The following is a 14106-nucleotide window of genomic DNA, read 5'->3' as shown; positions in this document are numbered from 1 at the left end:
GTCCTTAAAAGTTAACATAGATTGAATTTTTGCTATATTTCTAAGTTGATAAAAACATGATTGAACAAGCTTTGTGGTGTGCTGCTCAAAATTTAAATTACTATCAAACCAAACACCAAGGTTCTTTGCCACAGGCTTAATGTGATTTACTATGGAACCAGCAGATGACAGTATTTGATTTGCCATCTGCTGGGACCCGATGACCAGGATTTCTATTTTGTCTGAGTTCAGCTGGAGGAAATTATTTGACATCCATTTTTTAACTTCACAAAGGCAGTTGTTAAGTGAACTCAGCATTCCAGGGTCTGTGGATCTGACGGGCAAGTATATGTGTGTGTCATCAGCATAAATATGAAAAGAAATACCATGTTTATGGATAATATGTCCAAGGGGAAGCAGATACAAAGAAAACAAAATGGGTCCTAAGACTGACCCCTGAATAACACATCACACAGTCATTAATGTCTAAACTTCTGGCAACAAAAGTGAGTACACCCTAATTTGGACATTTTCACTTAGGGGTGTCCTCACTTTTGTAGCCAGCGATTTAGACATTAATGGTTGTGTGATGTATTATTTTGAGGGGACTGCAAATTTACACTGTTATACAAGCTGCACACTCACTACTTTACACTGTAGCAAAGAGTCATTTCTTCAGTGTTGTCACATGAAAAGATATAATCAAATATTTACTAAAATGTGAGGGGCGTTACTGTATTATAAATAAGTCAGGTAAACTTTAAAAAAAGTCAAGATTTAATGAGTACAATAACCAGTGTTTCAGTATCATCAGCCATTTCCTTTGAAAATCATGTTTATTCATTACATAAAAAAGTTTGTGGTATTAAATGGGTTTAACTACACTTCCTGCAAGCACTGATCCAATAACATACTTCAGTCTACTTTGGTAGATTAATAACATATTTACAGATATTTCCATTTGTGAAAACCGTGCAAACTGCATCTTTAAGAAGCCTCTGCAGTGTGGTGAAACAAGCGTCTCTGTGGGGCGATAAAGACACGGCTGTGTTTACAGACTGTTAAACACTTCGCCTGTGGATGAATGCAGCATTTAGCCTTTGAGGTCATCTCGTCTCCCACACAGCCGGCTGTAGACATGACTGCACTGAGTCATCATAGCTTGTTCTGAGCTGATACCGCTGGCTTTACTTCTCCCTCTCCTCAGACTGAACATCAGCGACAGCGACATGTTGACCATCACTGACGGCGATGAGGTCACGACTCGTATCCTGGGGCGGTACGTCGGAGGAAGCAGCCCCTTCAAGCTCTCCTCCACCACCCCCGACCTGACCGTCACCTTCCACTCCGACCCTGCGGGGCTCGTCTTCGGCAAGGGCGAGGGCTTCATCATCAACTATATGGGTGAGCGTTCAAAACAGTTTGACATCAAACGGCAAGACCAAGGCCTGTTCTCACGTTACTGGGTAAACATTTAAGTATGAATTAAATGATAAATCATGTGTCTATATTCTATAAATTTCTTATTGTCAACAGAACCCATTAAAAGACTCAAACCAGCCTGAAAGATCATCACTGTGGAGTTACCATGCTTCAGAGTTTGATTCTTCGTCCCCTTGGCCCACAAACACCGGTGCAGATATTTTCCTTGGCCCTTTGTTTGAAAGCAAGGACAGTGGCTGCCTGAACGCCAAATCTATCAAAGCTACGGCCACAGAATTCCCCCAACAGCCGAAATATTCTTAACCAGCTTACACTAACAAATCAAGACACAGAGAGAGACACTGTGACGATAAGCACAGAACTAAAGCACAGCAACTCATAGGTCTACAGGTCATGATCACGCAATCGCAGTCATTTATCAACCCAGCGGCAAAGCAGCCAGAGACGTTACACAGACAGGTGTAGGGATGCACCGACTGTTCGGCCACCGAAATTAATCGGCTGAAAAAAGCACTTAGCCTTTACGGTAAATCCACTGAAACGGACCAGAGCGAGCTGACAGGCAGGTTAGAGACTTTATCCTGTCAGTTTGTCTCTTTACAAAGACAAGTGTTGCAGTATGAGAGTGCTGCCTGAGGAGAGGCTGTGAAGTCTTCATGTTACGCCGCACGAGAACCACATACAACATTATTTATCAAACTGGGTCGGACTGGATGGATTTAGCGCGAGGAGGATACGCATGTGACAACGTCCGGTTTTTAAAATAAGGCGTCTATAGAGGATGGAAATGAGATTAATTGGATTATATTCACAGAAATGCATGTAATTTACTTTACCGGAACCTCTGGGGACCCCCCCACTATAGTCTCTCCAAATCCTGTGGGAAACACTGAGTAAAAAGCTCATTTTGATTATTTACCTTATGCAATGGTAAAAAAAAAAATGGCAAAATACATGGAACAAATGTGAATCTACTTTTCAAAAAAAGTAAGTTTTTCATTATATTCGGTCCTACTTCATCCCTACTGACAGAGTACAGTAGTGCTCATTTTCCAACATCTAAGAGGTAACAATTAGGGCTGGGTCGATATGGCCAAAAATGTTATCACGATAAAAACATTTCATATCATTCGATATCGCAAATTATCACGATATAAGTCAAATCATTATTTCTTTTACTTTAATATATATATATATATATATATATATATTGAACATTTATTATATTTTTATTGAGGAAAATGATACTGCGATAATTATCATTATTGTTTTATTGCCCAGCCCTGGTAACAATCTCAACTTACCTCCCTGATCTTACTCTAAACAGAAAGAAACCTGTAACTCTTATCATGACGTGAGGATATCCAGGCACGTTATCACGCACGACAGGGAAAAGATCACTGGACAAACCAATTCCCAGCCACCCAATGTTACTTCATAACTTTCGAGAACAATAAAACAAGTTGGAGGAATAATATTTATTTTGCCTGCCTCAGAAAGTAGGTACTTACATCCACACAGACCTTCTGCTACGCTTCCACCTGCCTACCACCCAGGAACCAATGAGCTTGGAGCTGAGAGCCACAGACAGGAAGTCAGACTAACATTAGATTTGTTGAAATAAGAAGAACTTGTAGAACATCAGCAGCGTTCTCCTTTAAATAGATTCAGTTTTCCAGTTCAGTTTGAATTTGCCTTTTCTCCTCCTCTTCCCTTTATTTGTCTCTCCTTTCATTTCCCTCTGCCCTTATTCAATCACATCCTATTTGTTTCACCGTCTCACAGTGGCTCTCATCTAGACACAAGCCCAGCGTTTAACAAGCAGCCAAATAAGCTCACTTCCTCCTTTTTACACACACACGCAGGGATGTGCAGTGCTTCCCGTACCCAGCACCTGACTCCAATTTAGCATCGCACCGAGACACACTGTCCAATTTACTTGTCGCGCTCTCGACACCACAAACTCACGCACATTTCCCAAGAGGACTAAATCAAGAAGACACAGCATGAATACGTAGGCTACTCTCTTTGATTATATATGTGTGTGTGCGCAGAATAAATTACCCACCACACACATTCACTCTGCTCGGAGAAGGAGAACCGAGTCAATAGAGAATGAATAATTAATCTAGAATCCTTCAACTTACAAATCCCTGTTGGCCTATTATATTGTACAGTGTAATGCAATACTGTGCGCTGCCCGATCGCTCATCAAATATACATATGCAGACACACTCTAGTCCCAACAGGAGGTTCCTGTTTACGTGTCTGACTTGAAACAGTGTACATTTTATTAATGTTCTGTATTTTCGTCTTGGCCTGAGTGGATAGCGGGGGTGGTTTTGTTTTGTTCTAGCCTATTTTACAGTTGAGATATTATTCAATCCACAGAGCAACTAATGTGTCTGTAAATGTTTGAATGAAGAGGGAGAAACATAAACCGTCTGTGAGGGCGCATGACAGTAATCTCCAGCTGATGTGATTTAACTGCAGCGCTGTTTCTGGGCAGGAATTTCTTTAGTGTACGACGTGATTTTTCAGACAGTGAAACTTACCTTTCCACAGAGTAGTACACCGATTTATTATTTCACTCCTGTAACTGTCAGGACCGGTGACCAGAACTCAAACGCAGACCAGAGTTAGGCGTTCAAACAAAGGTGAATTTATTCAGAGATGCATAAATAAAAACATCATGTAGGATTTTTTAATTCAGAAACTACACTAACATTTCTTGTCACCATACGCAGCTTAACAAGGTAGCCCAAAGGTTATATTGTGTTTAATTAAAAAAAGTACAATTCAATACAACTGTTGTTTTTATTGAATTGTATTTCATCTCATTTGAAAATCTTCAGCCAAAACAAAATAGCCGACATTAAACGAGGGGGATCACGTATCAAGCAACCAAGGCATTAAAGAAAAGTAGTTAAGACTTTATACATTTTAACTGATTTAAATTCTTCAGACTATATAATGCTTCAGTATAATGTTTGATTTATATTGAAATGTTGTATTTGTGAATGTAATATTCTTCATAAAGGTTAAGATAAAGAGGTTTAGTTTAAAGAAGCATCAAAATGCAGCAGAACCAGAGACATTGTCTTTTTTATTCCACTCATTCTTCGTCTTTGTCAAAAGCTGCTGCCTTTATTACCCACAATGCATGTCTTCCTCTGACAGATGGGTGGGAACGTAGCCTGTGTGAAAGAAGTGGACGTTGAGTCTTCATCTAACTATCAGCTGTCGATACCCTCCCAGTATTTTCTTCATATTTTTCATAATGATCCATTTTATCAGTGAACTTGTTTTGACCTACCAGCTCAACAAAAAACTTATTTTTGATGACTTATTTGACTTGATTATTTGTTTTTTGTTTCCATTTGTGGTAATTAAAATAAAAAGATATTTTTTGATCGATCTGAAGGAAGGGTTGTTCCGCTCTCTTGGCTGTGGGCCTTATTAAATTCTGAAGCTCCATTGATTTTAATACTTTAAAACAGATAAGAGATAAGATGGCAAGAAGGTTTGAGCGGCACACTTTGAATTAAAGATCTGAAGAATTCTTGATTCAGAAGGATCGTCAGAACGATTAGAGGCTGTTGGTCTGAGCCTCCTGCTGCTTTGCTGTTATCAGTTCACGCTGGTGCGTGAGGTCTTCTCAGATATCTTACAGATGAATCAGACGCAAAACACACATCCTCTGTGTTTTTTCATTTAGTAACACTAATTCCACTCATTAAAACTTACGCAACTGAGAGCATCTAGTTTACTGGGAGTTTGAGACAGCCTCTTTAAAGATGCAATACTTTATAGTTTGAGGTTTAATGAGTACGAGTAACGCAAGAGGAGTTTCCTCGTAGAGACAAACTCGTTATCACCTGATCCGTTCCCTCAGCTCTGCATTGCAATTTTTGCACCTTTCACCTCATTGCTTTGGTTTCCCAGCCCCAAACTTTGCCTGTTTTGATTCATTCTCAACAGCTGTTTAGAGAAACCCTGTCCACACTGGTGAACACAGTGGAGCATTTAGCAGCCAAAGAGCCAGATATTTTCCTCGGGAGCTGGTGGAGACCAAACACAGAGCTAAAAGTGACAGAATACTGGACTTAATGCTGGCTGCACACCAAGACTGGGCTGATTGGGTCTGAGTCCCGATCTAAAACGGATTATCTGTAATGACTGGGGGATGACGGACAGTGGACCCAAAAGCACGCCTCAGAAACAGGAAGTAGATTAGAGGATCATAGTTTCCGTAACCTCTTCATCACCAGGCCTTATATTATATATTTGCTTGGGGTTGTAAATTATTTCACTTGGGCATCATTGGTTTTGATAAATTCACAGTTGAGACGCTTCTCGTCCAAGTAGTGTATCACATTAAAGTATTGAAAGCTTTAAAAACCCGTCATTGTTCGAGATTGAGGTAGGAGTACCCCGGAAACGGGGAACCTCGGGATGAATCAGGTACACAAGTGTGGCAGGGAGGCTAACGCTAAGACAACGTCAGCAACTAAAGCAGAGTTAAAAAACCCAAAAGATCGAAGTTATGAATTAGAAATGCAGACATGAAAGTGGAAGGGGAGCCAGGGGCCGTATTACAGAAACTTCCTAACCGACAGATCCTATCCTAACTGCTTGGTAACCGTGGTAATAAGGGTTAGGAAATGATTTAGGAAAAAGGCCGTTACAGATTAACAGTTGCCAAGATTCCTTTCCTAACTTTAGATAAGAAAAATGTATTACAGAAAAAATCCTAAATAAACTCTCCTGACTGTTAAGCTGTCCTAACTTTTACTTTTCCACTGGGTAGTGTTTGCTAAGTCGTTTAATCCACATGGTTCTTTTACTGCTTTCACAAAATCAATGAAATGAAATGGAAAAGAAATGGAGATTTTGAATGTAACAGGCGCGAAAACCGACGAATGTTGAATATTATGCTAACTTCACCCCGGTGATACGCGGCAGTGACTGTGTCTGCTGTTTTAGCCCACTCTCTGTCTTTAATCTCCCCAGATAGGCTAAGCGTTACGTGAATGTGGATTTCTCGCCGAGGTTGCCAACACCTCTAAGTCATCTGACTTGAAGTTCAATGATAGTTGTTGTTTCTGACCCATTTTCAGTGTATGTTTCTTAAAAAAAATGACAAGCGATTAAAAGCCGTTTAGCTTGGCGAGGTGAGAAAAGAGTATTTAGTTAGTTAGGATTTGCTTCAGTAATACCAAATTGAGAAAAATCCTCTCTTAGACTTAACTTCAGACTTAAGATAGGAACCTTCTGTAATACGGCCCCTGGTGAACTAAATACTCTAGGATCCAACAAGAATCTAACAAGTAACAGGTGCAACTAATGAATGCAGGGCAGGACAGTTTCATAGGCGAGAATCAGACAGGGGATCAGGCAGAGAGCGAGGTGATCCGAAACGAGAGGAGCGTTGAGTGGCGCGGTAAAACCAGGACGAGTGGAAACATGAGCCTCAAAAACTTTACCAGGGAGGGATGTAGAGTGATGATAGTGTTGTGTAAGGGATTTAAAGACATAATCTTACCATAAGGAGGCTGTGGGTGATCAGCAGCCAACGAGAGCACGCTGTGTATTTGCTCGCTCTATAAAACGTATAAACCTGCTGATTCCCTTTTCCCAGCTAACGACGACAGTCTGCCTTTATCATCATTCATCAGGAGACTCAAACACGACTTTAAGAGAATAAAAATGTAACTCCGTACCTGCTGGAGGTGCAGATAAGCAACATATGAACTTTTAAGGTGATAATATGTTGATTTTGTCTTCACAACTTGTTCCCGGTGCCCTCAAGTGGCCAAAAAAAGTAACGTAGTGTGTTTACAGGTAATGAAAGGTAAACATTAATCGTAGGTTGTGGACGCAACGTGGATTCTGGTCTCCTGCATGAAAGTTGGACTTGGTACCCAGAACACGCAGAGCTTATTACATTGGACAGTTCTGCACCTCCTGATTTATGTCCAGTGCCAATGTTCAGTACGAGCTGTGCGTGCTATGGGTAGCAGATCAACACCCCTGTGACAGATAACTGACAGCTTGTAATAATTGTATTGAGGGCTGTTTGAGTGGGAGACTGAATAAAAAACTGACAGGCTTCTCCAGCTTCATGTGGAAAACTGTCCTTGTCAGAGTGGATACGCTCTGGAGAGATGATATTTGAAGACTGTCCAGCACAGACGAAATCCATCCCTCACACGGCCAAGTAATCGCACAATGAGTCCACCAGTCCTCTGTGCTGCGATGGATTTCTTCCTCACAGAGAGCCAGAATCATGTTCAGATCAGATGTAGTGTTGTTTATCTTGTTTTCTTCTTGACCCTGTGAAAGGAAGAGGAAGCTCTTCACTGCAGCCGAACCTGGACCACGAGAACCGATGCCATTAATCAACCTTTATTTTATTTTTTTAAATCTCAGAGGTGTCCCGAAACGACTCCTGTCCAGACCTGCCTGAGATCCAGAACGGCTGGAAGACGACATCCCACATTGCACTGGTGCGAGGGGCTCGTATCACCTACCAGTGTGACCCCGGTTATGACCTGGTGGGACGAGAGACCCTCACCTGCCAGTTAGACCTCACCTGGAGCTCCCAGCCCCCCTTCTGTGAAAAGAGTCAGTTCCACGTCTGCCTAAATGTGTATGTGTGAGATTTGGTCCAGTTCATTAACTGGAACTGAATGCGAGCGAATATATGAATATATAAATAGCCACCAAATTCATTGAGCAAATGCACACTCTTTTCAGGATGAACTCTCCTCACAGGAGCAAAAACATTTAAAAGTAGAGTTGGTGTTCAGGTGTTTCATGTTAGAAACCCTTTTGATCGTTTCTATCTGGTTCTCTGTCATTAGCTGCTGTAACAACAGAGCCTACCCACAGGGTTCATACAATTATATCTATATATTAATGACCCATAATAAATAAACTAAGTGTAACCTTTGTATTTTTAAACCTGGGCCCTATTTGCACACATGTCGGTGTTGAAATGACTAGTAGGTACAGAAAGTTTTGAATCCGTGCAGTAGAATTCATTCAGTCAAAACGGCGTCCACAGAAAGAGCTTCTTGTTGCCAGCGACAGGCTCAGACTGTTACACCAGGTGTCCCAACGAGGGACTCCGGGTGACCCCCTTTGTTCTTAACAGGAAACTGGAGTCTCGCTCAAAGACAGTTCTGTCTGAAACCTCGCGAGAGGCGAGTTGTTGCAGGAAGACGTCGGTGGAAACCGAAGAGGAACTGCTAGCAAGACTTTATTTTCTAATGGTACTCCTACACAACAAACTCCTCTCTCCAACTCTGACTCACGTTTCCACAGGCGGTAATTCAGACGGCGCAATTGCCTTGAAGGAATACTTTGCAGCCACTGCAGCCGGTTAAGCTGCCGGCTGAAACATCTACTGCACAGATTATTTGTGTACGGAGTGATCATTTCAAAACCAACATGTGTGAAAATAGGTTTAAAAATGATTATCCTTTTTGTCGTGTCATGTACGTTGTGTGATTGTCGGCTATTTTACTGACAAAATATTAAGTAGGTGATGTTATGAATGAGAAAATCTGAACGTATATATTTTTCTCAGTCATGTACTGTTCAGATCCCGGCCATGTGGATCACTCCACCAGGTCTCTGTCCGACCCTAAACTCCTGGTCGGGACCACCATTCAGTTCAGCTGCAACCCGGGCTTCATCCTGCAGGGCGGCGCCACCATTACCTGCTACGGCCGCGAGCCAGGGACCCCCGTGTGGACGTCTCGACTGCCTCACTGTGTTTGTGAGTATCAGAAAGTCTGTTGACGTGCAAAAAAGAAGACGACACATGAGAGTTAGTTGTTTTTACCGACCTGGAAAAGATAATAGTTATTTTATTTGCTATATCAAACCTGTGAGCGGAAAGAGTCCTGTGGTTTATGGGTAATTTGTCGGCCCTGTGATTTCAGAAACCTGTCATCAGGATAGACAGTTGCGCGCGGCAGTAAACTGAAGATGAGAGGCTTTTTCCCTGTGGCTGTGCGATCTAACATGAGTGGGTTTGTGTGATTTCTTGTTGAGAAAAAAAAACGCCTGGCTCTCTCTTTCCTCCGCTGACACAGATCACAGCGTCTCTGCATGCCAGACACGACGCTTCATCTGCTGCAGATAGTGTGTACGTGTGTTTTCAGGGATATTAATGTTTGTGTGAAGTGTTTGAAATGTAAATTCAATGCTAACGCACCGTACCAATCAGCCCTCAGCAACCTGGAGGAGGGGGTGGAGATTATCCATGAGTCATGTCACCTCAGCCAGAGCCTGTCAAATCTGTCAGTCGAGCTCTGACGCAAAACCTCTGATTCGTGGTGAGAAACTCAACAGGAGCCATCAAGCTTTCTTTTTTTTCTTCCTCCTTACATCTAGCTGAGGATTCTGTTTCCTGTGAAAACCCCGGCCTCCCTGACAACGGCTACCAGATCCTGTCCAAGAGGCTCTACCTGCCCGGCGAGTCACTCACCTTTGTCTGCTACCAAGGCTACGAGCTCATTGGAGAGGTTGCTATTAAATGCATCCTGGGAAACCCGTCGTTTTGGAGCGGCCCGCTTCCACTCTGCAGGGGTGAGACCTTTGCAGCCTTTTATTCTGATGAATTTGTGGAATGAAAAGCTCCCTTTGGATTTGTGCATGGACACAATACTCTTAAAAGACTTTTTTGCCCCATGCTTGTTGATACAGATTGATCATGCTCCTGCATGCTAATGACCGTTCGCTAAACAACCTTCCCAAACGGCGATTGTCCAATCATAGCTCTAGGCACAAAGTTACAGCATTTAAAGATTGAAGGGTCGGGTACGGGATGAATATAGTGTCATATATAGAAACTGAAAAAAAAGGTTTGAAAGCTTTAAATCTAATAAAAGATAGTTTTGATAAATCTAATCTTATCCCTGCAAACGTTTTGTAACTCTTTTCACACGTGTTACTGTTCTCCCGTTGTAGTAGTTTGTTTTCCAGGTTTGAAACCTTTTAAATGTTGATGAACTGGTGCAAATGTTTTGAAACGTTGACACTTCGAAAGGGCAAATCTTTAATTTGTTGTGATGTGGCTCAGAAGGTCACGACAAAAGGGAGACACACCACGGTAAACGTTTAACAAAATATTTTTTATTTAAATCAAAATAAGCCAAATTAAGACTTGTTTCAAGGTAAAGGTGATAAAGTATGAGGTATGAACATTAGTGGTTTCAGTCATGTCAGGGCAGGATGATGGATGCATGGAAAATGTGTGCAAGGGTGTTGTAATGTGCAAGAAACAATAAGAGCAACTAAAACAGCATGTCCAGAAACCAAGGCGGAGGTGGAGCCTGTGTAGGGAAACAGAGGGTCGTAAGTTAGCAGAGAGCTCTGTGACCTCAGCTCACAGCATCAGCACTACGAATGAGAGCGAGGCTTACAAATACTCTACAGGGCGTCACAATTTTTAAACTTTTGTGGATGTACATTTGCACTCATTTTGCAGATTCGGTCGAGTTCAGAGCCGACAAAACGTTGCAAAAACGTTTATTTACGACAGAAATGGTGGTGCCTCGATCACCCTGTTGTGTCTTCTTCTTCTATAAAATCCTCCTACTGACGTACAGATCTCTCCATGGACTTGCACCTCAGTACCTCACAGATCTACTCCATCCCTACACTCTCTCATCCCTCTGACAAGGACCTGCTCGCTGTCCCTAACTCCAGGCTCCGGACATTTGGTGACAGAGCTTTCTGTGTCGGTGCACCATCTCTCTGGAACAAGCTTCCTCCTGCCATCCGCTCTGCCTCCTCTATAATAACCTTTAAAACCCAGCTTAAAACACACCTCTTCACTGAGGCCTATGGGCTTTAATCTCCCCTGGTCTCACACCTCTCACCTCTGGAACCCAGCGAAACGACTTCTTCGGGATTCGCCTGTCATTCATGCGGATAATGTGTCTGGCGAGCCTTAGGCGACGGCGTGCGATAATGACGCTTAACTCGGGCAGCTTGCCTCGTCTAAGGAACTCCTCGCTGGTTATGTGGTCGAAGTACCGTATCCTCAGTATCCGTAGAAGGCAGCGTTGGTGAAAGACGTCTCCTGCACTTCACTGCCTTTTTAATACCACGACATAACACGTCGCTGCTGATTGGGTAACACCTCTGACACACCCACCAAATGAGAGAAAACACACCTCAAAGCCCGTTGCACACCGTATCACACCGGAAACTTGTCGTTCGACCCTGGATCAGAGTCTCTAGTATTGAAATTGAAATCCTGTAGTGTGAATCGAACAGCGGTACAACACTGAGCAGATGCAGAACAGTTTTAGTATAATAACTGTTATTGTATTGGGCTATATCTGCATGGATTTATTATGGCTTAATCCATTTATCTTTGTAGGGTGACATATTAGCACCAGGACAGAAGATGTAAAATCCCCTTCTGGCTAATTCTTGCACATTATACATTCATGTATGTGTTATTAGTGTGCATTCTCCCTGCTCTTGAATCTGAAATAAATAAATCTATGGACATGAAACATAAAAGAACTTATAAGAATCATTAATCATAAATAAAATAAATGTAGCAGCAGCAGCACAGAAACAATTGTTCAGAAATCCACAGGATTCACACAAAAGTCTTTTTTAGGAATGAATGAATATGTGGCGTGTGAGAGCGGGGAGGGGGGATTAGCGAACGGTCAGTTCAAAGCAGCCTTGTTACAATACAAATGTTCCTATGCACTGACTGACAGAACGATGTCTTGCAGCCAACCATGACTGCTTTGGCAACCATGCTTTGGAAGGTGAGTCTCTCTGTGTGTGTTGGTGTGCTCTGATGCTGTGGGCTGAAAAGACCCACTGACAAAACCCTGAAACTAACCAAAGAAAATAAAAGCACCTCTCTTTGTCCGCTCTGCCTGCATCAGCAAACACCTGCCTGCTGAGGTCATGCCCACTGTCTGTTTGTCCATCCACATGTTTGTATTCATTTGTTTACCTGTAGCATCCACCTACCTTTGCTAAGCCACCCGTGACCAGACCTTTAGAGGTTTTATTTGTTCTCTTGATAACAGCATGCCTTCAATTAACCTTGTCTTATTCATGTGTCAGTTGCAGAGGCGACTGCAGGCTCCACTCTGGATGGAGGGAACATAGCGCTGGCTATCTTCATCCTCGTTTTTCTGCTGTCCGTGCTGCTCGGAGGGGCTTATGTCTACGTCACACGGTAAGGCTCACGTTCATATGGCTGGACTACCAGCCATGCAAAGAGGGCAACTCCCTCTGGACTCCAGATGCAAAACCACTAGGGTCATGTTGTGGCAATAGGTTTGTGGTAAACAGTGTTGGGGTGGTTACTCAAAAAAGGTAATGGATTGCACATTATTAGTTACTTTTTTAAAAATGATAAAGTAATGCCTTATTTTACTAGATTACTCACTGCTGAAAGTAACTAGTTACATTACTTTTGGATTACTGCTTAACATCACTTGTGATGCACAATAACAATATATAGTTACACCTCATATCTGCTCAGATCAACACAAATCCTTATGATAATGAGAACATACACAGGATCTCTCTTTTATGCTCTTTAATACTACAAAGTGACAACAGAGTTGTGAACATCAGGACAACATTTGTTTGAAGAACAAGGCTACAGGACAGTACTATAATGCTTAGAACTTTATTTGGACATTTCATTGGAAACATTTATTTTTTAAATAATGAAGACTGTGATTCTTACTGCTGAGTCATTACAGCTTGTATAACAGTGTAAATCTGCTGTCCCCTCAAAATAACAAATCACACAGCCGTTAATGTCTAAACCACTGGCAACAAACGTGAGTACACCCCTCACATTTTTGTAAATATCTGATTATATCTTTTCATGTGACAACACTGAAGAAATGACACTTTGCTACAGTGTAAAGTAGTGAGTTTGCAGCTTGTATAACAGTGTAAATTTACTGTCCCCTCAAAATAACAAATCACACAGCCGTTAATGTCTAAACCACTGGCAACAAACGTGAGTACACCCCTCACATTTTTGTAAATATCTGATTATATCTTTTCATGTGACAACACTGAAGAAATGACACTTTGCTACAGTGTAAAGTAGTGAGTTTGCAGCTTGTATAACAGTGTAAATTTACTGTCCCCTCAAAATAACAAATCACACAGCCGTTAATGTCTAAACCACTGGCAACAAACGTGAGTACACCCCTCACATTTTTGTAAATATCTGATTATATCTTTTCATGTGACAACACTGAAGAAATGACACTTTGCTACAGTGTAAAGTAGTGAGTTTGCAGCTTGTATAACAGTGTAAATTTACTGTCCCCTCAAAATAACAAATCACACAGCCGTTAATGTCTAAACCACTGGCAACAAACGTGAGTACACCCCTCACATTTTTGTAAATATCTGATTATATCTTTTCATGTGACAACACTGAAGAAATGACACTTTGCTACAGTGTAAAGTAGTGAGTTTGCAGCTTGTATAACAGTGTAAATTTACTGTCCCCTCAAAATAACAAATCACACAGCCGTTAATGTCTAAACCACTGGCAACAAACGTGAGTACACCCCTCACATTTTTGTAAATATCTGATTATATCTTTTCATGTGACAACACTGAAGAAATGACACTTTGCTACAGTGTAAAGTAGTGAGT

The 14106-nt window shown here is 41.8% G+C and overlaps 1 protein-coding gene across 2 annotated transcripts in view; it reads left to right on the top strand.

Moving 5' to 3' along the window:
• The window catches only part of LOC123982332 (seizure 6-like protein), a 55229-nt gene that overhangs the window by 35391 nt on the left and 5732 nt on the right, over positions 1-14106 (top strand). For both annotated transcript variants that reach the window (XM_046067799.1, XM_046067798.1), the window contains exons 10-14: positions 1187-1383; positions 7855-8049; positions 9017-9208; positions 9829-10023; positions 12538-12652. In XM_046067799.1, coding sequence (XP_045923755.1) covers positions 1187-1383; positions 7855-8049; positions 9017-9208; positions 9829-10023; positions 12538-12652 — 894 coding nt within the window. The remainder of the gene's footprint in view (positions 1-1186; positions 1384-7854; positions 8050-9016; positions 9209-9828; positions 10024-12537; positions 12653-14106) is intronic.

Source organism: Micropterus dolomieu, linkage group LG13 (assembly GCF_021292245.1).
Source record: "Micropterus dolomieu isolate WLL.071019.BEF.003 ecotype Adirondacks linkage group LG13, ASM2129224v1, whole genome shotgun sequence".
Taxonomy (NCBI): Eukaryota; Metazoa; Chordata; class Actinopteri; order Centrarchiformes; family Centrarchidae; genus Micropterus; species Micropterus dolomieu.
Note: the sequence above shows the minus strand (reverse complement) of the source record. Positions and strands in the feature narration are given on the sequence as shown.